The sequence below is a fragment of the Chlamydotis macqueenii genome, chromosome 1 (genome assembly GCF_036417535.1).
Source record: "Chlamydotis macqueenii isolate bChlMac1 chromosome 1, bChlMac1.mat, whole genome shotgun sequence".
NCBI lineage: Eukaryota > Metazoa > Chordata > Aves > Otidiformes > Otididae > Chlamydotis > Chlamydotis macqueenii.
In genome coordinates, this window is record NC_141556.1 from 149,994,499 (window position 1) to 150,009,673 (window position 15,175).

Sequence of the window (15,175 nt, forward strand, 5' to 3'; positions counted from 1 at the left end):
GCGAGGAAGGCGTTCAACGGCCGGCATCCGCGCGCCAGGGGGCGGGGCCGGGCTGGGCCCCCGAGAGGGCGGGGCTCAGGTGACGGACGTGCTCGAAGCCTCAGCCGGTTACGTTGCCGGTGCGTGGGGATGACGGAGGCGGAAGTGGATCGGAGGGGATGTAGCGGCGCTGAGCGCGGCTGCGGCACCGCGATCTCTGCGCCCCTGCAACCCGCCGGCCCCGCCATGGAGGTAACGGGGCGGGCGGGCGGCGCGGCTGGGGGAGAGGTGGGCGCGTAGGGCGCTGCTGTTCGGGGGAGGTTGGCTTCTGGGGGGCGCGTGACCTTGGGCTGCTGTGGCGGGGGCGGGGCGAGGTGCGCGCAGCCCCACCCCCCCCCCCCCCCAATTCCCTCCTTCTCCCGCCCTCGTGCGCAGCCCCCTCCGCGGGCCGTTGGCGGGCGGCTGTCGAGCGGCGCCGCTCGCTTCAGGGCCAGCTGCCGGTCGCCCCCCCGGGGCCAGCGTGGCGGGGCCACTGCGCGCTCTTTCGCCCCTCCTCCGCCCCCCTACCTTGCGCACCGCTCCCCCCCACCCCGCCGGGGGTGATGCAGCCCCGTTGGGCGGCAGTGATGAGGGGTTGCGGCCCGCTGTGCTCCCGGCTGGACTGGACTGGGCCGGGCCGGGCCGAGGGGGGGTGTAACGGGTGCTCTGGTCCTGCCCCGCGGCACTGTTAGCGCCGGTGCCGGCTTCGGGGGTCTCCTGCGAGAGGGTGGGGGAGGTCAGCCAGTGCTGACTCAAGGGAAGAAACACTCGGATGACACGCAGTGAGTGCGTTGAGTGGTTACTCTTTCAAAGTACCCACGGGTGAAGAAGCATTCCTTTTCTACTGACCCGATGCCTTAACAGTATGCCAACTATGAAACGCCTACCTACAAGCAAGTAAAATCACTGAAGTATATGTCTCTGAAGTAGCTTTCATAACCACCCAGGCGGAACAGAAACTTGAGAATCCTTGCAGGATTCAGTGTTGTGCTTAGAAGTGTACTGGCTCACAGCTTGGATGCACCTAATCAATGAAAAGTTTAGGGTTTTTTAGTAACAGTCTTCCTCATTGTTCTTCTAATTCAAATGGGTGAAGCCCTCTACACGAGCTGCTTGTGGTTTCTGTTACCAGAACAGCAAAACTGGATGCTTCATCTTACATGATATGTGGTTCTACCTGTCTGCGTATTAGCTTAAAGGAGAGTAAAAGTAATATGTAGATTCATCTGGTGATACTGTAGTGTGGAGGGATGTGTGCTGTAATTTTCTAAACTGCATACAATTTGTTCTACTTAATTGTAATGTGTAAGCATACTGCTTGTAGTGACAGTTTTTTGGTAATTGCAGTGCTGAAATATTAAGAATGTAAACATTGACAAAGTTTTGCCTACCAAGAAAATCTGAAACTGAAACTTTATAACTTTCTTTTTTTTTTTTTTGTAAATGCTGTATTTGTGTTTAACGGGCACATTATTTTCTATTAAGTTTGCTATTGCCCTCTCAAAAAAAACCAAACCAGTAGCCCATGTGATACAGAGAGACATAACTGTAACCACCTTTGTCCTTGGTCTGTACTTGAACTCATCTTTCTAGTGATGGCCTTTCTTCTTATTTGTGTCAGCTGTTCTCTCTAAATTGTTAGTCAGTGATTCTTCATTCTAGTAGTGCTTAGATACAGTTTGATTTTTTCTTAGTTTCTATTATAAGGGGCTTTTTGTCAGAATAAAGAGAGTAGCAAAATGAAAGTGAAGGTATGTATGTATACATATTCAAACACACAGATGTATATATTTAAAAAATACAAATATTTATGTATCGTAGAAGCCTAGAATCTTTAAGGTTGGAAAAGACCTCCAAGATCATCAAGTCAACCCAACACCACCATGCCTACTAAATCATGTCCTGAAGTGCCACGTCTACATGTTTTTTGAACACCTCCAGGGATGGTGACTCCACCACTTCCTTGGGCAGCCTGTTCCAGTGCCTGATCACTCTTTCAGTAAATAAGTGTTTCCTAATATCCAACTTAAACCTGCCCTGCTGCAACTTGAGGCCATTTCCTCTCATCCTATTACAAGTTACTTGGGAGAAGAGACCAACACCTGCCTCCCTACAGCCTCCTTTCAAGTAGTTGTAGAGAGCAAGGAGGTCTCCCCTCCCCTCAGCCTCCTCTTCTCCAGACTAAACAACCCCAGTTCCCTCAGCCACTCCTCATAAGACTTGTGCCCCAGACCGCGCACCAGCTTCATTGCCCTTCTCTGGATGTGCTCCAGCAACTCAACGTCCTTCTTGTACTGAGGGGCCCAAAGCTGAACACAGTGCTGGAGGTGCGGCCTCACCAGTGCCGAGTATGGGGGCACGATCACTTCCCCGCTCCTGCTGGCCGCACTGTTCCTGATACAAGCCAGGATGCTGTTGGCCTCCTTGGCCACCTGGGCACATTGCTGGCTCATGTTCAGCCAGCTGTCAACCAGCACCCCCGGGTCCCTTTCCACCAGACAGCTTTCCAGCCACTCTTGCCCAAACCTGTGGATTTGCGTGGGGTTGTTGTGACCGAAGTACAAGACCCGGCACTTGGCCTTGTTAAACCTCATACAGTTCACCTCAACCCATCGATCCAACCTGTCCAGATCCCTCTGCAGAGCCTTCCTACCCTGGAGCAGATTGACACTCTTGCCCGGTTTGGTGTCATCTGCAAACTTACTGAGAGAGCACTCAATCCCCCTCATCCAGATCATTCATAAAGGTACTAAATGGGACTGGGCCTAGCACTGAGCCCTGGGAAACACCGCTTGCGACCAGCTGCCAACTGGATTTAACTGTTCATCACAACTCTCTGGGCTTGGCCATCCAGACAGTTTTTTGCCTAGTGAAGAGTACACCTGTCCAAGCCATGAGCTGTCAGCTTCTCTAGGAGAATGCTGTGGGAGATGGTATCAAAGGCTTTGCTAAAGTCCAGGTAGATCACATCCACAGCCTTCCTGTCATCCACTAGGCAGGTCACCTGGTCGTACGAGGAGATATGCACCTTTTCACTTTTTTACACACACACACACACACAACGCAATAGTATGAAGGAAAGGGAGGGTAAAGGTCAAAACTGGAAATGCTGCTCTTAATATATTGGAAGTGTCTGTTCCATTTTCTTTTGCCCTTTGTTATGAGTGTTTCTTCATCTTTCTGAGTATAGATAAGCATATCTCATACAAACCATTGTAAAGTGACAGAGTCTCCTAGATTAGATCTGTGGACGTTTACAGTAGAAGGCATTATGCATGTACGTTAGGAATAGAGAGCCCAGAGTTTGCAGAGCCTTTTCAAGTATGTTTGACAGGCCAGCAGTTTTAGCGCTAACCAGTGTGTTTAAAAAAAAGAAAAGGGGAGGGGGGTAGTAGAGGATTATATTTTGTTCGAAAGAGCCCTTTGCAGAGTCTTTTCAAATATATTTGTTAGGCAGCAATTTTAGTGATAACCAGTGTGTTTAAGGAAGAAGGAAAAAAAAGTTGGTAGGGATATACGTGGTTCAAAAGTTCCCAAAGTTTGACTTAACTGCTACTCCTCTACAAGTTTTTTTCATTAATGGCTTTTTTAAATTAGTCTTTTAAGAACAAGATAGTGAGTCACGCCTTTGTAACCTCTTGTAAATAAAAATACTTTTCAGTAGTATGTCAACTCTAGATGTCAATTCAGTACTGAAATCATAAGATCATACTGGTTTGGAAATCAGGAGTTTTCTATTCTGCTGTTGTATTGAACTAATCACAGTAGATCTCTGTTGATTTTTTTCCATTATCCTTCTGACTAGTCCTACAGATATGTTTTTAATATTTTTCTTGAGCTGCCATTATATTCAGTTATTCTCAGTGTTTGCAGACTTTCAGTTCCTTCGGTAGTCTACATTAAAAAGTTCAGTTATCGCACATTGTGCTTTATTTTGTTGTAGGTACAAGATGCTGGGCAAGAGATGGTGGCATCTTCTGTCACACCAGGATCAGGCAAATCAAAGGTAATCAGTCCTCACAAATCTGATTTATTTGGATAGCAGTAGTTGAAAGGGTTACCGCTTAGCCTGCAAGCTGTGACTAGTAGGAAGACAAAAAGACAGTTTCCTGTCTTCTAGACTTCTTGAAAAATTTAATTACAAACACTAGGCTGAGATGTTTTGGAAAATAGGGGGGGAAGGGGGGATCTCTTACTGGTATGTTCACTTCCTGTCATAATATTTGATAAAATATCAGTAGCATCCAGTTCTGACAGTAGTCTGTTTCATAACATACACGGACTTCTGTGCATATGCTGGAAGTAAATTTGAACAATGTCAATGTTAGGTCAACATGCTTTTTCAAAACATTGTTCAAATTTTACTACTGAATTGTAACCCTTCCCAATCAAGTTTTCCTGTCTAACTGATGCTGCCCAGTTGTGTGCTCTAGAATGATTTCTGAAAAGTACAGAATTAGGAGTAGTTTCTATTACTGCACTTGAAATAACAGAACAGCAGTAACTTGGACTGTTATTGTTCTTGCAGGTGTGTGGTAAGACACTTTCTTGGCCCAAAATTTAATTTATTGGAAGTCAGATGCTAAGATGCCCTGTTTTCTGTTTACCTCTGGGTTAGAGGAAGCTGGTTTCTCTGATATGTACTTTTTTACAGCTGGACACATTGCCCAAAGAGGATCTCATCAAGTTTGCAAAAAAACAAGTGATGCTTATACAGAAAGTGAAGTCAAGATGTACAGGTACTTTACTGGAAAGAGAGCAGTTTCCGCCTTAATGCTTGGTGCTATCTGACCTTACTTAATATCACTGTGTGGTTTTGCTAGGTAGATTTAAATTCTAGGCACATATCAAAATTTTTTTTTTTACAGTTCCACTGTTTTTTTTTTTTTGTGGGAGGATGAGGACTGAAGTCCTTAAAGCAAGGGAGGGAAGGAAAAGATGCATTGCTTTTGTCAGGTATTAAATTAATTTTGGTCTGGCAGTATGGCATGGTGGAACAATGTAGCTTGTGCAAGAGTTGAAGTGGGACTTATCATTGTCTCTTCCCTGTATTGGCTGCATAGATACCTGTTGCTTTTCAGGAAGCAGATGGGAGGGGGAATGTCTCTGATAGATTTTGCATAATTAATACTGGTTTAGAGTACAATGGCTTCTTTAAAATAGTTAGTTACTTAATATTTAATCATTTACTTCTTTAACAACAAATCGTAAAATCTACCAACCAAAACTTTGTGTTAACCACCTAAAAGTATCCTATGTAAATCTGTGCTCTCATGTGCTGCCCCTCTCCTCTCTGCTGCCCCTTTTCCTCCAGTGGCCCACTATTTGGACTGGTGTCACTTCCCCTTGTTTGGAGTTACAGTTATGCTGCCTCCTGGTAACTGCCCAGTGAAACAATCAGGATAGGGGTGGGCTATACTAGGCTTTTCCTCAGTGGGGTTATTCATAGGATCTTGTTCTGCCTACTGCCTATTTTTAGAGAGCCAGTAGGAACTGGCTTAAATTGATCATGAAATAGAAGGTAAGACAATCATTAAAAAAAAATTCTATCTATCTGTTGTCCCTCCACCCAAACAAGGAAGCTTCGCTTCCTCAGGAAACCATGCTAAATGTCAGGACCGGAGAAGCAGTACTGAATATTTGTTCTCTTTCCGTTAGCCCTTTATATCACTCAGTAACAAACAAAAATTGATGCTGTAAAAGACATCTCTTATTTGAGTAGGAGTGTTGTTATTGTGCATCAATTCATACTGTGAAATTTCTATACTTTTTTAAGAACTAGAGAAAGAGATTGAAGAACTCAGATCTAAAGCAGCTACTGGAGGAGCTGATGATATTATTCAGGTAGGAATACATAATGAATTTCTAATGTATTATGTAATGTTAGCTGAAATAAATCTACAGAAATAATTTGTAGTAAATAGTAAATAGCTTTAAAATTGTTATTTGAATTGAATGTAATCAATTTTCAGGAATTCAAGACACTTCCTAAAACCTCTTTTTTTTTCCTCCTCCTCCCACATCCATACTCCAGTTTTCAGAAAACGCTATGAGTTCTCTGAAGAATAGCACAATTTCCTCAGCAAAACTTTTTCCTTGTGTAGTTGGTTAGAGAGGCTTTTGTTTATTTTAGAAGGACAACTGTGGAAAGATTCCAGCCATTTAGGAAACTTCTGAGACAGTCATTTGATAGGATCAGAAACATGTAATTGCATGTCACAAGAAATACTTTTAGGAAAGTAACTGAAATTTTTTTTAAGTCGCAAGAACATCTGTCTTTCTCAAAGTAAGGGTCATAGCATATGAAAGTGAAAGTTGGTTGTGAGGAGGAATTTATCAACTGGAAAATAGTTTTTAATAATTTGGATGGAGATTTTTACAGAAGGGGAGCTCCCTCCCCCCTACTTGGTGATAAAAAATTAGCTGATCAGAAATACAATTTTGAACAGAAGCTGTTATTCAACATCATTGGTTTAGTTTACCTATTCCATATCTGTGGTATTTGGGTTGAGAGTAACTTTTAAAATCAGACTGATGTGTTTAATTGACAAAAAAAAAGTCCTGACCAATATGTGAGTTCCTACAATTTGTAAAAATTGTTCAGGCTTCCGTTGTTAAGAAACTTTTCTTTCAGTGATCTTTCTCCCTTAAAATTAGGCTCTCACGGAAAGACTGGATGTGGTACTTCTGGAAAAAGCTGAAAGTCAGCAGCAGTGCATAGCTCTGAAAAAAGAAAATATTGAAAGAAAGCAAGAAGCAGAGGTACTGAAATGAGCAACAGAACATTACTAAAATATTTCACAATTATGTTTATCGTTATTTTCTGGTTTGGCTTGTATATTTCACTTTCGTTTTAATCTTTTTCTTCACTTCCGTGTGTTTTGGTTTACCTTAAAAAGAAAAAATCTAAGGGCTTCATATGTTAAAGCATATTTTTTTCTGTATCCCTAATTTATAGTTTTTATAGGACTGACAATAAATATAAACTTCTTATATGCACTGGGTAGATCCACAGCTGTTAAGAAGTAATTCAGTCTGTGCATTAGTAGCCTACTTAAGTGATGGCTTCAATCAATCAGCTCTGTCTTTCCATGGGAAAGATGAGGTTTACATTCAGATATTCACAAGAAAGAGCCTGTCAGCCAAGGCATCTAAATTGTGTCAGTAATCTCAATTAATACTAAAGCGAAGTGTGAATTGTTTGCAATTGATGAACATTGTTATATTCCAGATACTTGAATATGATGCACTAAAACTAATTTGGTCTTGAATACATTATAAGAATAGTTGCTGCAGCTGAAGTCTGTCATGACTACTTTGTGAAATTATGCTGGTAAACATGATTTAAGTCTTAGTTTTCCTTTCTCATTCTGCAGAGGTTTTTGTACTCTCTGCAGTGTCTTCTGAATTGAGTTGTCCTAACATATTATAGAAATTTTTAAAACTAAGGACTCCTAAGTCTTTATTCATTATTATGAAGTTTATTTAGAAATTCTGTGTGCTAAATTACCGGTATTTAATAACTTGCATGTTTGTTTAGGCTGCAGTGGCAAAGACAGAAGAATTACAGAAGCAACTGGAGCAATCAAGTATTGAGTCTCTGGAAGAAATAAAAGCTCTAAAGAGTGAATTAGCAAATGCACAATGCAAACACAATGAGGAGTTAACAAAGCTGAAAACAGAATTAGAGGAACAAGTGAAGAAACAAATGGGGCTGGTAGAACAGATTGAATGTCATAGTGATAGTCAAAAAGAAGTTAAAAGATTACAAGATGATGTTCAAAGAATTAAGTCTACTTACGAGGAGCAAATTTTGTGTCTGAGCAAGCAATTGGAAACTGTTAATGAACACAAAAACAAAGAAGTGACAAATCTGCAAGAAACTATTAAAAGCAACTCTCAGTGTTACCATAATGAAATCAATAATCTGAATGAAGAGCTTAAAAAATTAAAAATTGCCCACCAGGAAGAGGTGTCAGAGTTGATGCATCGGATTGAAGAATCATCTAAAGAAAATGAAGAAAAGCAAAATCAGATAAATCAATTACAGCACAATTTGGCAGAGGAGAGCTTAATAAAAGAGAAAAATGCAAAGGATGAAATGTGTGCTTGTACTAACCAGCGTGAATGTGACTTGGAGCAACTGAGAGAAGTCTTAAATAAAAGCGTAGAGAACAAAATAGATGTTCTAGATACACAAGAAAAGCCTTGTGTAGAAGCGAAAATAGAAGAAAAGGTTAGGCACCTGGAGCATAACTTAGAAGAGCTCCAGTCCCAACACAGTATATTAAAAGATGAGTTAACTTACATGAGTAATGTTAAACTAAAACTGGAAGAGGAAATCCATCGCATAAAGGATGAGTACTTTCACGAGCGGGAAGACTTGGACTTTAAAATAAATGAATTGCAGCTTGCTAAGGAAGACTACTGTTGTATAATTGAAAAACTGAAATTGGAGCTTCAAGCAGCAAGACAGCACTGTGAAACTGCTGTAAAAGAGCATAAGTTAGAGACTCAAACTCTGAAAGAGCAACATAAGAGAGAAATTTCTGAACTAAATGAAACTTTATTATCCGGTTCTGAAAAAGAAAAGATGGCATTAGTTTTTGAAATGCAGGAACTTAGAGAACAACTTGAAAAGCTAACTCAGGAGAAAGAAGAAGCAGTGTCTAACTACAACAGCCTGAGAGAAACAATGGAAACTCTACAGACTGAGCTAGGGGAATCTGCTGGAAAGATCAGCCAGGAGTTTGAATCAATGAGACAACAGCAAGCTTCTGATGTCAGTGAACTGCAACAGAAACTCCGGGCTGCTTTCAATGAAAAGGATGCTCTTCTTGAAACTGTGAATTGCCTCCAGAAAGAAATAGAAAAATTGTCATCTGATCAGCTAGAGATAGAAGAACTTAAATGTAAAATTATTAGTCTTCAGGAGGAGAATAACACAATAACAAGCTCCATTGACCAAAGAGAGACTGCTATAAAAGAACTGAAAGAGAAGATCATTGCTCTTACTGATCAAAACAAGGATATTTTAAGTGAAGTAAAATGCTTGGGTGAAGAGAGAGAAACACTTCAAGAAAGGTGCGATCAAGAACAACAAAAAATTCAGGAACTTCAGCAAGAAGTAGATATTGCTAACCAGTACAATAGCGACCTAAATAAAAACGTGGAGGAATTAACAGAGAGACTGAATGAAGCTTTAACTAGGAAGAGTGAAAATGCTCAAACACTAGAGCAACTGGAAAACCAGATTGAATCTCTGTTGCGTGAAAGAGAGAACCTTTCATCTGAAGCATATACTCTTCGTGAGGAAAATAAGAAAATAATTCAGGAAAAAGGCAAATTAAGTGAAGAGCTGGAAAAGATTACATCTGAAAAAGGTGGTTGGTTAGTGTTGAAAGAGCAGTCTGAAAACTTAGAAAAAAAACTACAAATGATGACTGCAGAAAAAGACCATATATCAACATTACTTGAAAGTGAACAAGCACACAGATCCCTTGTAAGAACTCAGCTGTACCACTTACTTGAGCAAGTGGGGTCTAGCATTTCAGATTCTAATGAAGAACATAATTCTTTGAACTTGTTAGAAATTGCAAATGAACGCTTGGCAAAAATCAAAGAAAAGCAGTGCCTTGCTCTACAGAACGAGGAGAAAGTTCTTCATTTGCAGCGGGAAGTTGAGAGATTAGAGGAAGAAAATGCAGCTCAATATACAGAACATAGATCCCTGATTCAGGATTTTGAAAAAGAAATTAATCTCTTGAGAGAAGAATTGCAAGGAGTGTTGTCTGAAAAAGAAGCACTTCAAAATGATATCCAGGAGCTGAAGAATGCCAGTGAAAAAACAAGGATTGAAAATCAAGACCTTTTAGCTAATATTGAAGAGATCACTCAAAAACTTGCTTTTTATGAAAGTCAAATACAAGAACAGCAAAAAGGATCAGAAAAACAAGATGACTTAAATTTCATTCTGGAACAAAAGGAAACTGAACTTAGAAATGTGAAAGACGAACTGAGTTCTCTAAAGGTTATATTTTGTTATTGAAGTATACAGACTAAACCTCTAAAGTCTTCAGAATTAAGGTTCAAAAAATACTTTCAATTCTCTCTTTTTTTCCCCTTGGCTTCAAAGTGAGTTTCCCTTCTAGAATGCACATGTTTCTGAGTTCCTTAGCACCTCAGAATCCCCTCCCTCCCCCAAAGAAAAAAACAAACAAACAAACAAAAAACCTGAACCAAAACTAATCATAATGCTATTTTGACAAAAGTTGCTTGTACTTGAACCTCTCTTCCTATCTATACACCTCAAAGTGATCATTGAACTAGATGGACTAACTGACCTCATAATCTTTCACCTCTAACTTTCTGTGGCTCCATCTCAAACAAAACTCTTGCTTGATCTGCATTAGCTGCTCCCAACTTCAGGTCCTGGGAACTGATGGTTATGTAAAACTGACAGCTGCAGAATTAGTGGTCTTCCATTTTTTTTTTTGTCCTCAGACAGGATGGAAAGCAGCTGTTAAAAGGTTGGAATATTTTCCTTTCAATATAAGTGTGCTTTTCAGTTAGCAAGCTGATATGAAATTGCACATAAAGACTTTCTTGGTAGTGAGGACATAGACACAGTCCAGCTGTAGCTGCAACTTCTGGTGGCTTGTTAGGGGAAAAACAGATATCACAAAGAAATTTTTGTAATACTTGTTATATCTTTGTTTATAATACAGAACTTAATGGAGACATTGACTGAGAAAACTGATGAACAGTCTTCAGTAGCAGAGCTTCAAGAAAAAATTGGTATCTTTCTTTCTCTTCTCTTTCATGCAGATAGAGTAGGGGTTTTGGATTGTTTGTTTTTCTTTCTCTGCATAGTTGTCCTGTATTTCCTAAAAGCCAAGGAAGGTGGGGAAGTAGCTAGCAATACAACTTCCTACAGTATTCCTTCCATTAGGGATTTAAAATATGGTTAGCAAATTGAAGTCAATTATAATTTTATGTTTCTTAAAGCTTTTTCTTCCTGTATACATTTGGCTATAAACAGTGTAGTGGATTTCATCTTTATTTTTTAAGTATGGGAAATAATTGTGTCAATAAGAATCCCTAAGGCTGCTAAGTGGAGAGGAAAGCAACACTTTGCCAAAACTACTGTTGCCTCATTGCAGTTATCCCAGTGCATTAAAAAGAAGATGGTTCTGCGTTGTTACAACTGTATATAGAAGTAGACAAGAATATGGCTTTTAATGTTACCTATGATGGAATTCTCTGAAACAGAGAAAGATTGTCTCTAAGCTGTCTGTGCAGCTGTATGTTTTATCTTCAAATTAAATTAAAATGCTTAACTGAATGAAACATTTCCCCTGCTTTTCATTTTGTTTCATTTCAAAGTCACGCTGGCATTTGTGTTCTAATTGAATTTCGTTTCGTTTATTGGGGGAGAGGAGAGGCATATTTTTTCACTTTGTTATTTATTTATTTTAGGAAGGCTGGAAAAAGAATCTGCAGAAAAAGGAGAGAAGCTAAATAAAATTAAGGTTGTTGCTGTGAAAGCAAAGAAAGAATTAGATGCCAGCCGAAGAGAGGTACCTTGACTGCTTCTTAATGTGAAAAACATTATGCATATGGGGTTCTGTTTTAGTGACACACACTTCTTTGTAATAAGGTGCAGACTCTGAGGGAAGAATTGGAGCTGGTTCGATCAGAAAAAGATCAGTTGTCTGCTTCAATGAAAGATGTCATTCAAGGAGCCGAGAGCTATAAGGTAAGAATATTGCCATATTTACAAAAGACAGTTAACTGTCAGAAAATACTTTGTTTTTGAAGCCTAGCCTGCATATATATATTGCTATTTACTTGCACAAGTATATTTGGCAAAAGAAATTGTGTCCCTGCAGTTGAGTACCCAAATCAAGAAATGTAAGGTGCTAGTAATGGAACTGTGCAGCAGCTGTCAGAAGCAATAAGGCAATTCCTTTCTACTTGATGGTATTTTAAAACCTTTTAAATGTAGCATCATATATATCAAACAATGTGTTGCTGAGGCAAAACATAAATCCTTATGAATTCTTCAAAGTACATTAAATTTGGGATCAGTTAGAACGTCCTTAAGTGATAAGGACATAAGCTAACAATTCCCTGTGAGCGAGTTCTCTTGAGGACTGGAAAAAGTCAGCATCAATTCAACAAGAGTGAATTGTGTCTGATTAGTGTGATTGCCTGCCATCATAAAACAGCTGGAGTTGTGGATGGGAGGATGTCACTTATCTTCACTTTAGGAAGGCTTTTAATGCTCTATTGCAGTACTCTTGTATACATGCTAGGACATTATGGTCTAAATGGGTAAATAACTGAAAGGTTGTTTAAAAAAAAATAATAATAATTGCATGGTGTAGCTCAGAGAGTAGCAATTAATGGCTAGTAATAGATGCCAGTAACAAATGGGGTACAAAGGGGCTATGCTGGGACCTGTCCTGTTTAACTTCAACAATGACCTGGAGAAGGTAATGGAGTACACATTCATCAAGTTCTCAGATTATTCCTAATTGGGAATCATCAATAGACATGAGGGCAGGGCGTCCATTCAGAGAGACCTAGACAGGTGTGAGGAATGGTCTGACAGAAACCTTTTGAATTTCAACAAAGACAGATGTAAAGTTCTTTATGTGGTAGAGAGGAACTCGTTTATACAATCTGGGGACTATGTTGCTGCTGAAAAGAACTTCAACATTTTGTTAGGCAGTGCACTGAGAATGAGAAAACTATGTTCATGTACCAAAAGTGTCCAGCAGCATCCTGGAAGAACAGGAGTACAGCTAGTAGGTGAAGGGAAGTCATTATCTCTCTTTGGTTAGCACTCATGAAGACATGAATGTAAAGGGTCTAGAGCACAAGTCTTACGAGGAGCAGATGAAGGAACTGGGTTTGTTTCATCTGGAGAAAAGGAGGCTGAGGGGAGACCTTATTGTGCTCTACAACTAGCTGAAAAGAGATTGTAGTGAGGTGGGTGTTGGTCTCTTTTCCCAAGTAACAAGTGATAAGATGAGAGGAACTGGCCTCAAGTGCACCAGAGGAGGCTTAGATTGGATATTAGGAAAAATTTCTTCACCAGAGGGTTACCAAGCACTGGAACAGGCTGTCTAGGGATGTAGTTGAGTCACCATCCCTGGAGGTATTTAGAAGACATGTACATGTCGTGCTTAGGGACACAATTTAGTGGTGGACTTGGCAGTGCGAGGTTAACTGTTAGACTCTATGATCTTAAGGGTCTTTTCCAACCTAAATGATTCTGTGACATCATTGAGAGTATTGCAACCAATCTTGTCCCTCGTCCTTCCCCCAAATACAAGAAAGACATTGATAACCTGAAGTGATTTCAGTGGAGGGTGACCGGGGTGGCCAAGGGACTGGAATAAGTGATGTACAAGGATGAGAAATTGCTCAGCCTAGAGAAGACTTCAAAAGGACCTAATAGCAACCTTTCAGTGTCTACAAAGATGTTATCAAGGAAATGAAGTCAGGTTATTAATTAATGGCAGTGCAAGATGAGAGGTAGTAATCCTAAATTGAAATGAGAGGTTGCAACTGGATACATGGATAAACATTTTTACATTACGAGGACAGTCAGGCATTGGAAGAGCTTGCCCAGAGGTGTAGTGCCGTCTCCATCTTTGGACGCAGGTCCTTGGAAAGACCTGACTGGAGAAAGCTCTGAGCAACCTGGTCTGATCTCACTGCTGGCACTGCTTTAAGTAGGAGGTTAAATGTAGAGTTCCTGAGGTCTCTTCCAACCTGAATTATTCCAGAATTTCCTGAATTAAAAAGAGTTTCTCCCAGAGGCTGTAATGGAATGATAGCTTTAATTTCATTCTCGTATTTGTGATGTTGCAGTAAGACAACTCATATGCTGAAATATTAGGAAGTAAGAATCTGAGATACAGAATGTGCTTATGCAATGTATATTGGAAAAAATGATGGGTTTGTGTTTGTATGTGTTAAGAATCTTTTGATGGAATATGATAAGCAAGGAGAACAGCTGGATTCTGAAAAAGGCAGAGCAAATAATCTTGAACGTCAGGTAGATGACCTCACAAGACAGCTACAGGTGTCATCCCAGCAGGTCAGTTCTGTATGTGTGTCTGATCTATTGATAAATACAGTAAAAATTATTTTACCTATTGAGTGTAAGCTTTATTCATGTGATTATTACTATATATACTTTCATAACCTTAAGTGCATTTTGGATAGTGACTTGAAATTCAGGGTTGGGTGTTTTTTTTTTTCCAGCAACTGATATCTTATTTGGGCTGTGACAAAGGGAAATACATGTAGGATGTCTGGCTTTTTCAATTGAAAGGGTTTAATTTACTCCAGATCAACTCACAGAAAAGAGCAAGTGATCACCTCTGGTTTAGTTTGGACACACAACTCTGCTGCATGTACCAGATGTAAAACCAAATTATCAAACTTGCATTATTTCTCCGATTTCACACCTACACTTCTCATGAAGTACAGTAACCTTTAACTGTTAATTTTTTTTTCTTCTGTTTCTTAGACAAAAAGTGGTTTTCTTATTTAATCAACAGAGTATTTAAACATACTAAATTAATTATGATGTTTTGCATCTTTCACAAGGATGACAGTTGAGGATGCATTGTAGAGTACTGTAGTGGCATTCGGAAGAGTCTAAGATGGTAATTAAGCAGCTGTGAGACACATTTTTGCAAAGCTAACTGCAATAGGTTTTGGATTTAGAATTTAAACTCCCAGGCCCAATACATAGTTACATTGAAGATCCACCTAGGCCACCGTTTCCGTGTAAATGGAAGGTAGTAGTGAGTCGCGTAGGAGGAAATGCAAACAGTAGCATGTATTCTGCTGATTATGCAGGCGTTGAATTTTTCAAGTTTGTTATGAAGTATTTTCTAAATAAAAACGCTGTTTAAGTAGTTGGCAGCTTCTTTCACTTATACTTCATTCTTAGTCTGCATAATAGAGACTGAGATAAAACTGAGATGGCAAAATTAAATCTGTTAAAGTCATTGTAAAAATAGCCCAGATACAGGAGGAGTTTGTGTACTGATATGATCTCATTGAAGGCTTGGTGGTGCTACAGTTAAATATTTTCTAGGAATTAATTGCATGATCATTTATTTATAAATAC

The 15,175-nt window shown here is 39.9% G+C and overlaps 1 protein-coding gene across 1 annotated transcript in view; it reads left to right on the plus strand.

Annotated features, from left to right (window-relative positions):
* The first annotated feature begins 129 nt into the window (after positions 1 to 129).
* The window catches only part of GCC2 (GRIP and coiled-coil domain containing 2), a 33,363-nt gene continuing 18,317 nt past the window's right edge, over positions 130 to 15,175 (plus strand). The window contains exons 1-10 of the mRNA XM_086769777.1: positions 130 to 231; positions 3,962 to 4,024; positions 4,673 to 4,757; positions 5,795 to 5,862; positions 6,676 to 6,780; positions 7,559 to 10,048; positions 10,746 to 10,815; positions 11,497 to 11,597; positions 11,678 to 11,776; positions 14,012 to 14,131. Of these exons, the coding sequence (XP_086625903.1) occupies positions 130 to 231; positions 3,962 to 4,024; positions 4,673 to 4,757; positions 5,795 to 5,862; positions 6,676 to 6,780; positions 7,559 to 10,048; positions 10,746 to 10,815; positions 11,497 to 11,597; positions 11,678 to 11,776; positions 14,012 to 14,131 (3,303 nt within the window). The remainder of the gene's footprint in view (positions 232 to 3,961; positions 4,025 to 4,672; positions 4,758 to 5,794; positions 5,863 to 6,675; positions 6,781 to 7,558; positions 10,049 to 10,745; positions 10,816 to 11,496; positions 11,598 to 11,677; positions 11,777 to 14,011; positions 14,132 to 15,175) is intronic.